Here is a 14,874-nt window from a genome sequence, read left to right as displayed (position 1 = left end):
TTCTGATAAATAATAATTATGACTCAAACATTTTTTTTTTTTTTAAATCATAAGGAATGCTGAGATAATATGTCCATGCACCTAATTAAAATTTGTTATATTATCTTAAACTCTTTTATGTAACAAACATGCATAATGCTAATATTCCATTGAACATGTTATGATAATTATAATCACTTACATCAAGGAAAACAACAGGATATCTGATTTGTAAAATTAATCAACTACAATAAAAACAATTTAAGAAACCAACTACAAAGGATCCAACATAAAATAAAACAAATGGGCATACTTTTTAAATTTTTCTTTATTTTTGATTTTTAGAAGTTGGCACCAAATTAAAAACAAAAAAACTGATTATCAGCTAAAACGTTTTTGAATTCAGGAATACACATTTTTTTAATTTTATATTACTTTCCTATATGAAATGAATTAATAAATATTTTATCCAAATAGGTGCACAAAAATATATTACATAGATCATGTCAATATGGTACAGATATGTTACTCCATAGATAATAAAGAACTGCCCCAGAATCAATCTGAAATGATCTAGGAAACTTGGAACCTTCTTCATCAGAACAAAATCACCTTCCTTTATCACTACTTACAAAATTAGCGAATAAAAAATAATTGATTAAAATTCTATCAGTGTCTAGAAATAACATCAATTATACAAAATAATAATGATACAAATATGTGAATATGATAAATAGAAAAAATCAGTATAAAATAAAAATTTGATTGAGAGTATTTGAATGGATAAACTGTAAACATTTATTAAGGATGAAGAAAATTCAAGTTTATTCAAGAACTTCAAGGCTGATGATCATATGATAATCCACTCAATAATGCAGGAACATGGTACCAACACATATTTGCTATATGTTTAAAAATTTAACCTAATAGTTAACATATTACAATAATTACTTAAAACATCTCAAATAATAGTTTTTTTTTTTAATAATTTTTAGAAATATTTCTAATTAAAAAATAATAATTTATTCTCATGTGGAAAAAACCAGTTCACTTGTAGAGACAAGCGCAATATTTGTATTAAGGTAGTATATATGAGGATTTTTATCTTAATTTAAAAATTATTTGATTTTTTCTTACAGATCTGACTAATGCTCAGTTTTCAATTTTTTTCAAGGTCAAAACAAATGACAAGATATATGCGGTTCTGTTATATTAGTTTGCAGACAGACTTCTGTGGATTCTTTTCCTGACGTATGCTAACATTAATGGGGACAGAGGACTATAAATTTTTTTTAAATGTACATTCAAATGGAAAAAAAATTATAAAACAAATCAACTTTTTCAATTAAACTTTTCACTGAGACATTATATTCTTGCCTATAAACAGTGAAATTCAGATGATGTTCAGCATTACTAGTGACTCCATTCCATTTAAAAAAGGAACCGATTATATAATAAATTAATGTATCCCTTTTCTGTAGTGAAACAATGTGTTATACTCAGAGTGTTTCTAAAATGGTGGGCTGGCTATACTTTTTTGGATTCTACTTGTAAAACTAAACAAAAAATATCCTTAGGAAAAATGGCAATTTCGGTACTTATCATATCATAATGGCAATAACTATCATAATGGCACTGTTTAATTTCCAATTCGTTGTATCTCCGTAAGTATTAGGTTTATAAAAATTTATGTTTTGCTAAAATATTAAGCCTTTTATTTTGAACAAAATGACATTGTATTTTTTTAAAAATCTGTTACCAAATAGCCATGTTATTCCAGAAAATCGATGTTGAAATTTTGCATCTGTTTTCATGTTCCCTACTTTACGTTCAATTCAATTAAATATTAACTGTTTTTGTTTATTGTTAATTCTGGTATTGTAAATTAGTATCAAATTAAGTAATAATTTTCTCAAAATAATAGACCTAAAAATTATGACAGAAAATTACAAAAATAAATTTTCTTCCATAACTCAACTATTTGTTACCATATTTAAAAAAAAGTTATTTTGTTCAAAATAATAGGCTTACTATTTTAGCAAAATAACATAAATTTTTACAAAATTAATATTTATGGAAATATAACAGATTTAAAAATAAACATGACTGCCATTTTGTAATTTGCAAAGGTATTTAAGTCCTGATGCTTTGCTAATTTTAAAACTTTATTACCAAGATGCTTACCAAATATTAATCTGATTTGTCTATCTGAACTTAAGATATAAATTTTAAAATAAAAATAACAAAATGGCGGACACGGGAAGAATGAAGGAGAAATTGCCATTTTTCCAAAGATATTTTTTGTTTAGTTTTACTAGTAGAAAACGTATAGCCAGTCCACCATTTTAGAAACACTATATATATAAATATATATATAATATTCAAGCATTACTTTCCCAGGAGTTGATTTTTATAATCTTTTTGTATTGTAGATACAAAAAGATTATCTTTGGTAAATAAAAAAAAAAATTGATGACTTAAGACATTTCTCATTATTCATCATTTTTGCTTAGTGCTTGTTTATTATAACATATGACTTGTAGTCTGATGTTAGTCACATGTTCAAGGTACTATCATAAAAAAATTCAAAAAATTTATTTTTAAAAATATTAGATTTTCGTGCATTTCAAAAAGCATTAAATCATGCTTATTAATAGTCTTTTTACATTGTATCTATATATTTATTAACTTTTTTTTAACAAAAAAAAAATCATGCAGTTTTTAAAGTAAAAAAGTAATTCATATAGCTAGATACCAAAGAACTTTAGCTCACATTCAGCAATAGCTCTGATACATCACAGTAAAATTGCACGTAAAATCTTGCACCTTGCAAGATTTTACCTTAATGTTTTTACATATGAATACTGCTTTGGTAGGTCTACAAAAATTTTTAATTAAAAATAAAACTAAAATATGTAAAAAAAAGCAAACTATTTTCAAGAGAAAACCCTGACCTAAACTACACTTCTTCAATAATTCTTTAGATTTAAAATTTCATAAGTTAGTGCCAAACTTACTAAATTTAAATTAAGTTATAAAAGTAACAAATTAAAAAACAATTAAAAAATGTGTTATTTTTCTGCGCATTGCTTTTAGTTGGTTTCATTTTTTAAACTTTATTATTTTCAAAGAGATCAGTAACTGAACTTATTTGATTTGCCACTTAATTTCCTCAAGATCAATTAAGACTTCTTTAAGATAATATAAAACAGGGACGATTACATACTGTCCAAAATATAGTTTAAGTCATCGTTATGAAATCAAATTAGTAATACTATATAAGATTTTGAATAATAAATAAACAATACAATAACTAATTATATTTAACATATTAGTAATAACTGATGAGTATTTCTGAGATATATATTTTATACCGTTGAATTATAATGATGGGAAATATTTCTCCTTTAACATGAAAAATTATAATTCAGTTGAAACTGAAAGCATGAAATGCATGAGTGATAGATGTAATATCTATAAGATTATATTACTTTGAGTAAGTCATGCTTTGACCCTTCAGCATAATTTAAAGGAAAAAACTTTCTCTGTGAATTATATGAACACGTAATAAATAACTTTCTTTAAATGAAAATTAATCATAATGCTGATAAAATTAATAGGTAAATATAATTAATAAAAACAAAAGTAAAACTGATTGGATGGAATTTTAATATGCATAAACAGTTTTTTTTTTGTTGAATACAAGATTTAACAATGTAACAATTCACGGAAAATGAAAAATATTTTGTAAATTATTAGTTTAGAAATACATTTAAGAAGTAATATTTTTTATTAGTAATCAAATGCCTAATATTTTTCTCACTATATCTAACCTAACTTGAACAACTTTTAAATTGACTTGAGCTTGTACTTCTTGATGTGGATAAAACTAAAAGCAAATATAATCAACTGGTTCTCTGGTCAACAGGTTCCAGCTGTTCTTTTATATATTTGTATAATTAATTGATGAATTATTTACATAAACTATTAAACAATCGCTTCGTATATTATTGGTTATGCTATCCAGTGCCTTTCTCTTAATAAATATAATTTATTAAAAAGAGACAAATTTGTATTTTTTCATTGAATATTTTCAAAAAAAAAAAACTGTAGTCCCTGAATCAGCTTTATTTATATATCATTTTGTAATGTAATTCTGTATGTAGAAATAGTTTTTAATATGTAACGTTAGACTATGCAATACTGTTGTACTAATGTTGAAATTCTGAAGTGTTATAATGCTGCACTAAATGTTCTAACGTAATTGTCTTGCGCTACTGATTATTCAGTACTAATTCACTACAGTAAATCCTTGACCAATTAATTTTCTATAGATGATTTGTTCTCTTCATATATGATGAAAAAGAAAAAAAAATATTCATCAATTTATTAATAAACTACAAAACACATTGTAATATTTTATATTACTAATTGTTTGAATTCTGCTACATTAATTCTTCTGTTTTTCAAATGGATAACAAAAAATGATTACCTATGGGAACAAACAAAGTAGCCAACCGCATTCCTTAAAATCTGATGGCTTCACCAATGAGTGGACTGTTTCAAGGAATAACAGCTTGAAATTAAAAGTATAAAGTTAGGATGTTAAGTATAAAGAAAACTTACTCCCAGCAGTAAAAAAAAAATGTGTAATACTTGTCCTTTTGATGATTAGCAACATTTCATTGGAATTTAATGGCTAATGACTACAACATTTGATACCAATTAAAATACAACTACATGACACAGGAAAACATTAACTCTTAAAGGAAAGGGAAACATATACTGGTTAAATCATTTCTAAAAATGATATGCTAAAAATCTGATGCTAAGTCAGGAAATATTCTATTCAAGGGTACAATATTTTTGTCTTATTTTTTCCAGAAGATTATTAATCAGTTATTATTAATTCCAGAATTAATTTTAAAAACCATGTAAATGTTTAATATGTACAAATTTAAATAACAGTTATTCTTTAATTGTTAAGTATTCTTTATCATAAAAATCATTGTATTTACATGTATCATGATTGCAGAACTGCTTATTAGGAAATACTAACCAATCAGGCCTTGCTTGGCTTGCTTGACCGTCTAGCCAGGGGGCTTCACCTCCTGGCTAAACAGGCCAGCTGAATGAGGGCTTTTTTTATTATCACTGCCCCCTGAAACCCTCAACGTGTTCGTCTTCTCATGTTTGTGAGAAAGATGAGAATATTAAGTATTTTACAGATATTCATTAAAGAAAAGAAGATTAGTAATTTTACTTAATTATATTTCTGTTGCCAAGATGAAAGAAATATAATGAAGTAAAAGGATTAATTAATTTACATAATATATATATATATATATATATATATATATATATATATATATATATATATATATACACACATAGTTTGTATCAAGAGGCATGGTACTTTTATATTTATTTATTTTTATAAAATTTAAAAAACTTATCTCTAAAATAACTTTTTTTGAACAAAATGCAAACTTAATAAATCTTAATGTAAACAACGTACTGTTTATAGTACACAATACAATTTATTATACAGTTGTTAATTTTTTCTGCTAGAGGGAAGGGCTTGATTCAAAATAAAAATAAATACAGCAAACAAACCACCCTTGTATTCTCGATATGAACAAAATATTGAATTTGATTCATTCAGTGGTATTATTGAAAACTTGATGAAAAGGAATACTATACTTGATTCTATGTTTAAATTCGAAGAATACTGATTAATGACACATTACAATCTTAACGAAAAAAATTCATGCCTTAATTTTGAAAAAAAGAAGATTTAAAACTTAAAACATAAAAATGTAAACAGAAAATGTTTAAATAACTTATTCTTATTTTTGTATCAGTCACAACAGGCACTGGAAGCATCAGAATAAGTAAATTCTCACTAATATTTAGCTGATTTATTTATAAAAAAATAAATAAAAATAAAAGAACGTGCAAAATTAAATTATGTTTTTATAGGTTATTATTATATAACGTATATGAATTCATCATCAGCTATAAAAAATACAATATATGTGCACTGTCATCATTAAATGTAACAGGTGTATGATTAATTACTCAAAATAATCATGGATCTGAACATTATTTTTTACATTAATTAACAAGTTTATAGTAAGTTTGCCATTTTGGAGAGTGCATAAGTGATTTTTTTTAAAATTATTATCTACTATAGACTAGACAACCAATTTAATGAAACTGTATGTTATATTTTTATTTTAATTTTAATTTTTGTTCCCAGCATCTTTCAAAGATATGTAGTTAATGCTTACAATAGTTGTATGGCAATTATACTGAGATTATTTAACATGAAGGAATTGATAAAAAAATTAAGACATCCGAAGAAACATATCACAAGAAATCCGTAGATTTACTAAGCTCAACTTTTTAACAAAACTAGTCCTATCTCAGAAACTAAGATTTTTATTCGAAGGCTAGAAAAAAAGAAAACTGAATAATTTAATTAAATATTACTGAAGAGAAAAAATATATACTAATAATACACAAAACCTTAATGAGAAAAATTTAGCCTCTTTTAGTTATAAAAAGCTTACTGTACTGAAATTAATATTTTTTTAATAGTTGTTCAGGTTATACTTTTCTATTGTCATCAAATATTTCTAAAGTACATATCTATTAGTTAATAATGCAATAAAAACAACAAAGAGGAATACTCAAGAATTGTTAAAAAAAAATGAAAATCTATAACTAGATGTTTACGTCAGCAAATTTGACAGTGATTATCAGTAGATATAAATGAATATATTAAAAATAAATATAAAAACAAAACATGAAAATAAATATATAAAAATAATTAAGATAACAAAATAATCGGTAAGGAAAAACACCAAAAAAATGGTTTCAACCTGTTTTAAAATAAGTAAAACAAGAAAATGAAAAATAAAAAGAATAATAACGTAGTCCTAGACAGTAAAAACTAAAAGGAATAGTTTACCTTAGAATTATATTCTTAAGCTAGTTTATAGTCTAATTTAACTAGAATTATATGATATACACTGCTTAACCTTTGAACTTGGACTATCTATATTGTCCAACCAAACTTCTTTCAATTTGTATTGCTAAATGTACTACATCTTTGCGTAATTTCACAAACTTAAATAGAAGTTGTTGCCATGAATTGCTTTTATTATTTATTAATCTGATTATTACTTCACTTATTTATTACATACTATTCTTTTTAATGTATTAATTTTGTACTTATCAATTTAATTTTTACTTTAATCAACAATTCTTTTAAATCTACTGATAATAACTGATGTAAGATTTTAAATATATAAATAATTCTTTTGTCAACCTAAAGCAGAATCAGACAGCTAGTATTACCGATCATGGTGAATTAACCAACATCCTGGATAAGTTATTTAAAAACTAGATTAAAACTCAAAATCTAAAAACATCCAGTAACTACAGGATATTTTACATGTATTATGTTACAATTTTTTTTTAATGTATTATGTGAGTTTTCAAATTTACATATCATGGTTTTTTGTATGATTATAATACAGATAGGGCACAATCATGTACATGTATATTATAAATATATAGCCTACAAATAAAGAAGTGATATGTTGGTTTACAGTGAAAGTAAGAGACCTTCTTAAACAGGTTGTATTTATTAGGGCTACTGTGTGTACTATCTACCGTTCCAATCTTGAGTTCACAAGAAATATAGATAGTATAGTAACATACGTACTATGTTCAGTGTGGGATAATGCATTTATGTCATGCTAACCTATTATAAGTTACAGTGTTTATATTGCATAACTAAATACACCTCATGTACACTTCCTTCCTATTTTTACAAGGTTCCTGTTCCTTATTTATTTACATTTTTACATATTTAGTACTAATTTACATCTGTCAGATTTTGCATTCATAGTAAACTATTGTACAAACATATAAGTAGAATAAAAAAGAATATCTTATAAGAAAACATAAAAATTAATTTTGAAACTTCACAGTATATGTGTCAAATCTTTAATAGTTTATCGAAGTTTAGGCAGAAAATGCTACATAATTATCTGCAAGAAGGTGAGTCAGTAAAATTATGTCAAGAACTAAATGTTTAACAAAAAAGAAAATTGTCTGACTAGTCAGGCTCATGAACAGATTTATATATTTTAGTATTAAGGTCTTAGCAACTTTAACCAAACCAAACCTATTTTTTTTCTTATTAACCGGGTCTGTAGTTAAGCAATTTTCTTCGCAGAGGATGAGATGAATGTTTTGTAGCGTGTGTGAAAAATGCCATGCCTGACCGGGATTCGAACCCAGAACCTCCGGGTGAAAGGCCGAGATGCTACCATTCATGTCACCAAACCAAAACTAACTTAAACCTAACTAAACAACATATGAATAGTTCTGTGAATAGTACGTTGAATTTTTTTAGGTGGAGTTCAATAAAAAAATGTTAACCTTATTAAAAATATATATGAATTACATTCAATTTCATAAAATTTTCCATATTTTAAATTAAACAATTAAAATTGGGAATAATAATATTATGATTAATAAATGTATGTAAACCTAGAATATTCCCAAGAGAGAAAAATAACATTGAATGTTAATCAATCCAAAAAAGAGGCAATCTAAGTTGAGCTGTTTGATTAATAAAAAAAATCTGATGTGGACACCACATGACTTGTTGTACGCCTATTAAATTACATATACACATTTCTTTAAAATAAATTCATAAAATTTTATTTCATTAATAACAGATTTTTTTTCATATATACATATATATATATATATATATTTTATTATTGAATTATTAATTATTGTAAAACTTTTTTTATAATCAGAGGTTAATAATTATTAATAAATCAATATGTTAAAGAAAAAAAAAGAAGAAAAATCGTTAAAAAATAGTAGATGAAATTTGATTCGAACCGATGTGCCTTCCCCTTGTAAGATCCAAAAATTTCATTAATTAAAATTCCATCGGGCTATAACTCTGGAACCAATGAAAATAAGTACCACTTAGATATCGTTGAAAAGCTCTCAATGAGGACTTATTACTGCAGTTAAGAAAAAGTCCAAAATCCAATTTTTTTTTTGGAATTTAGGCTTTTTTGGACATTTTTGGTTGAGTCGATCGCAATAAAAAGGGGAAGTACAGAACTAGATGTTACAAAAGTCCTAAATCCAAAATTTTAATATAACGGCTAATCGTTTTTTAGTTATGCGAAATACATACATACGTACGTACTGACGTCACGCCAAAACTAGCCAAAATGAATATTTTTGCTGAAATCTGACTTTTTTTGCGATCATAATACTTCCTTTACTTCGTACAAGGAAGTAAAAATAAAAAATAAAAATCCATAAAATTACTACTTACTTTGGGTTGTACCTGAAGTGTTTGAAACGGCCACTATTACGAAACATATTAACAATACTTCCGCAAGACGCCTTTCTAATATCTGTAACAAAAAGAAAAAACAAATTTAGACAAAAAGAATTACTTTTATAGTTATTTTACTTTAATAATTCTAAGAAACTAAGGTGAGGAAGTAATAACATTATAATATACGTGTGTTTCAATATGAATATCGGGGTTTTAAAGCTATTGTAATATTTTTCAAGTTTCATATATGTTGATTATTTATATATGACATGAAACAGCAACTCAAAGAGTTTTAATTGTGTGTAAACTCATTAACTGTTTTCTGTACCTTCCGCTTGAAAGCGCTAGTAGCAAAGATGGCTACCACCCCCCACAGAAATCGTTCTGTGTTTTACAGTTTGAAAAGTGTGAATCTGTAATTACCGTTCAACTTGCGTTCCGTTTGAAGTTCCCTTGTGATCCCCCGAGTCACAATAACATTCGTAGATGGTATAAACAATTTGAAATCAACGGCAGTATTTGTAAAGGAAAGAATACAGGACGACCGAGTGTGTCCGAAGACAATGTTGAACGTGTAAGAGAATCTTTTGTGCGTAGTCCTAGGAAATCCGTTAGGAAGGCTAGCCGTGAATTAGCAATTCCAGTGACCTCATGTGGAGGGTTTTAAGGAAATGCTTACGACTGCGTCCGTATCGTTGACAACTAATTGAAGCTCTAAAACCTACAGATGATTTACGTGCTAGCTTCGCAAATGAAATGATGCACTGAGACGATGGAGACTTTCTTTATCGTGTCGTATTCAGTGACGAATCAAATTTCATGGAAAAGTAAAGTTAATGGAAAAGTAAACACTCATAATGTAAGTATCTGGGGATCAGAAAATCCTCACGAAATATCGCAGTGTGAACGAGAATCCCCAAAATTGAATGTTTTTTCGTTTTGTATCCCGAGGGCAAGTTTACAGGCTGGAATGAAGTAACTTGATATGCTACAATTATGACTCTTTCCTCAACTATAATACGAACCACAGAATTTTGTTTGGCAACAAGATGATGCGCCTCCTCACTGACATGACGCTGTACGTGATCGGTTGAATGAAATTCTTCCCGACCGCAGGATCGGTCGCCGGAGACCAGATGAAAGGGCTCGTTTGCCGTAGCCTTCAATCTGACCCTGTGTGATTTTTTTCCTTTGGGCGTTTATAAAGGATCAAGTGTATGTGACACCGCTACTTGCTGACCTACCCGACTTGAGACAGAGGATTAAAGCAACTGTCGCATCAGTTACTCCAGATTTGCTGATTAAAGTATAGGATGAACTTTGCTGTCGGCTGGGTGTGTCCCGTGTGACATATAGTGCTCATATTGAACACTTATAGGAAAAACTGTTTGAGTTACTCTTTCATTTCGTGTATAATTTATTAATTTAAGTAAAACGTAATAAATAATACGTAACTTTAAAACTCTGATATTCATTTTGAAACAAACGATTATAACAAAATTAGGAGGTATTAGAGGGAAGACTAGTGATAAATATGGAATAACAGAAGACCGACTTTGGTGTAATTTTTTAACCAGTCAAAATAGACTGGGATTTGTATTTTAATGCTAAATAAATCGGATTTTTCTTTTAATGTGATTGATTTAGTTGCAAATGCTCAAAATATTAATCGAAATACACTGCACGTTGTAGTGTTTTGCGCAATTTATAAAATCTACACAATAGGTTAAATCTGTAGGGTTGTAAAGTAGTGATAATTTTAATTTTATTACGCTAGTATTATTATTAATAATACAAAGTAATACACTCTGATTCGTTGGAATTGAGTCCGCGACACGGTCTGTCATGAATGCTCGTTATTAATATACTACATAAATGATATGATCTCTCTCTCTCTCTATACACACTATTTTGTCATAAATATAGAATATTCAAGAGAGAATAAACACTATTCAGAAAGGGATTCTAGAACTGAAAATAAGGTTAAAGGTCATATAAACGTATAAAATAGGTCTGGAAATGTTTTGTTTTTGAGTTACGGTTAGCGAAAAATTTCGTCCTGAATTTTGATTGCAAATTTAAATGAGCTATTTAATAAGCATTTTCTTTTTATTTTCCCGCTCCATTTATTTGATCGTTACAATAATTGTTTGGTTAAAGTTAGACATATAAGTTTTGAATTTATTTAATTTAATATTTCTATTCAAATCGTACAAAATAAAAAAACTTGTATCTTAATTTGGTCTCAAAATTTTCTATAGTCTTGTAGAAGAAATCATTTTAATAGGGTAAAATATTTAATTAGTTGCAACTAGGGAACAAAACGTTCTAGACTTAAGTTTGTATTGACATTTTTAGATCTGTAATCATCTATTGAAATATTGTCATTTCTTCACGGAATATTGAATAGTTTACTATTCAAATCTTCATCAGAATTTTTTCTTTCTGCATTGTTTGGCACTTCAAAACAGGTAGGTTAAACTTTTGATTTCGGCAAAAAACTGTGTTAATGTAATTTTTTTTGTAACAAATATTAAGTATGATTAATTAACGACGTAATAATTCATGAAAATTTATGTATATATCCTACCCTACAAAAGGCCATTTGCGTGTGGGTCTGTGCATTTTGTATGTGTATTATATGTGGCTCTGTGTATTTGTATGTGTCCCTCCCCCTTAGCTTAGGATCGGAATGTACCGATCACTAGCGGAAAATCCCGATTCTTTAGTACCAATTTCTAGAGTTAAATTTCTAATTTCACTTCGTTATATCAATTTTCATCATTCAAAAAAGTATTTTACACAAAAGGGTAATCAATTTTGGATACCTAATAATCCCATTCCGAGACGCCACCCACCATTGCAACCCGTCCGGAGGGCGTGCCGTAGGCAGGCCTTTGTAGATAGTATATATAACATATACATATGATAGTATACATATATACATATGTGATGGTCATATGTTAAAGCTAAAAATAAAATATATGAAAAACTTTTCGCGGGATAAGTGATCGAATTATCGAGTCTTATTTTTGTACGTATTTTTTTGAAAAAACTTACATCGGTCGATGGGTCGGTCGACACTTTTGTTTCTTCAGAATGTACAGCTTTATTACTAAAAAGTATTTTTCACTCAAAATTTAAAGAAAATTAGTTGGAAAACTAACAGGATAAAAATAATATATAATTTTCAATTCTATCAAGTTTTAATTGCGTCTTTTAAAAATAAAATATAAAAATTTACATAGAATTATTAAAAACAAACTTTTTTTTTTTTTTTTTTTTTAATAAACTTCGGGTGGTATTAATATAATTTTTTTTTTAATAAATAAAAAGAAATTGCTAACTGAAAAATCCTAATACTAACGAAATTTTCAAGGTAATTTTCCCTTATATCCATCATCAATTAATTTTGTTAAATAATAAAATTAAACGCTATTTATTTTAAGTTTTAACAAACTCTTGTTTCACGATTATTAAACTAACTTTTTAAAATACTCAATACTAGAATCACCCATATGATTTAAAAAAATTACTTTCATTAAAAAATTGCAAACAAAAACATTGTGTCTTGGTATTGATACTGATTATACATACACACACACACACACACACACACACACACACATATATATATATATATATATATATATATTAAGAAGGAGATACACAACCTTGTAATATGCCACAAATATGTAAGCAAATAAGTTCTAATGTTATTCTAAAAGCTGACATTCTGCCAAATAAGTTAGTTGCCGCTCCGCAAGACTGGATAATATAATGCTGACTTCTGTAATAAGTTAGGAAAAAAAAAATGTTTCTTCAAGACCAGTACGAGTTAAGTATAATATAAAAGGAAAGAAGTGAATGGAACCAAACAAGCTTTTTGTTGATTGCCATGTGTGATGTAAGTTGCATGAAAATTTGTGTCTGTTGACATAACATAACCCTAATATTAAACAAAATTAATAATTATATTAATTTATTACTAAATAACGAGTATAAATAAATAAATGCGTTAAGCTGAATGATTATATGAGAAGAAAAGATAATATTAAATAAGGTAACGTAAGAAAAAGTCAGTAAAGTTAAGGGTTATGAACGAGTAAAATGAAATTAGAACATATCAAAGTCAGTCAAGACAGTTCATTGAGCTTTCATTTCGTACAGTATTACCAACTTACTAAACATGCTATTCTATTTTGTCTTTATATTTATTCATTAATTATTTATAAACAATTAATTTTAAATTATATTATTACTATTATTAATTGATCTTCAAGATAAATTATAATTATTTTTGTTTATTTACGATATAATAAAAATTATACAGGTCGAATTAAAAGCTTTTTTAAATCGGTTGAAAGAAATGATTAAAGAAGATGGGTATTTTTTACTACTAATTTACTTTAATTAATGTAAATATATCTTAAATAAACGTTCATATTATACTCTACTTCCTACAATCAAACAATAAACCCCTCCATATTTCATTCATTTGCAAGTTTTGAGACCTCATGAATAAAAAAAATTAATTTAGAATTCTAGTTTTAAAATTCTTTATATATATATATATATATATATATATATATGGGGATGCGATCTCTGGCCGCTTCACGGTTCAACCTTGCTACAGTGGGGAAAAAGTGAAAACGATAAAATTAATATTTCTGATGAGAAATTTGTATTGTTCCAAATTAAAATCATTACTTATTGCACATGTGGGTAACGCTATCACTATATTGGCCATTTGTTGCACCAATGAAAAAGCAACAAAATGTTATTACATGTTACTTTTCTTCCTTTCTTTATTTCTTCTAATTCTTTAGATTTTGTTATTTTCATGAACGTTTTAAACCATTGACCGTCTCAATAGATCAATTAGGTCTCGAGTTATCTTGATATCGAATTCTGTATCTTGATGTACGGTGATGTATCTTGTTTGCTGTTTTTTGTTGTAACTGATGTGTTTCTGTTGATTTTACTATTACGATGCGATTGCACTATGTATGATTGTGTGAGTGGGCGTGTAACCCCCCTTCCAGAAGGAATGCTTCGTTAGCGGTTCCAGGAAGGGTGGTAGCCGGGGGTGGCGGTTTAGTCGGTAGTGCGCAGGTTCACATACGCATATTAATAACATCTTGCGGCACCTGTTAGCGAGCTCGACTCTGCTTAGGCGTCCGTAAATGGGATTCCCCAAGGTCTCGAGTTATTGCAATTTTCGTGTTTTCAGCATTTTTTTCTTATTTTGTAATATAAAAAGGACATATACAATGTATCTGAAGAAGAGGTATACGAATTTCATTTAAAGCATTCAAATGTCATTAAAAGGACTGTAAATTTTCAAAAGAATCGGTGGGGAAACGGGCGAATGATACTAAAACAAAAGCGAGGGACACAGGGTATAGATATATTTAAATTATTTGTAACAACTTTTCATTTATATTTCTAATGTTATTTACATTAGAAATATAAATGAAAAGTTGACTATTTTACTATTTTTCTTT

At 27.3% G+C, this 14,874-nt stretch overlaps 1 protein-coding gene across 1 annotated transcript in view; it reads right to left on the bottom strand.

Annotated features, from left to right (window-relative positions):
* The window catches only part of Cht7 (chitinase 7), a 377,604-nt gene that overhangs the window by 58,613 nt on the left and 304,117 nt on the right, over positions 1 to 14,874 (bottom strand). The window contains exon 2 of the mRNA XM_075374574.1: positions 9,362 to 9,443. Within this exon, the coding sequence (XP_075230689.1) occupies positions 9,362 to 9,443 (82 nt within the window). The remainder of the gene's footprint in view (positions 1 to 9,361; positions 9,444 to 14,874) is intronic.

This window comes from Lycorma delicatula, chromosome 9 (genome assembly GCF_047948215.1).
Source record: "Lycorma delicatula isolate Av1 chromosome 9, ASM4794821v1, whole genome shotgun sequence".
Classification (NCBI taxonomy): Eukaryota; Metazoa; Arthropoda; class Insecta; order Hemiptera; family Fulgoridae; genus Lycorma; species Lycorma delicatula.
This window is presented reverse-complemented; position numbering and strand designations above follow the sequence as displayed.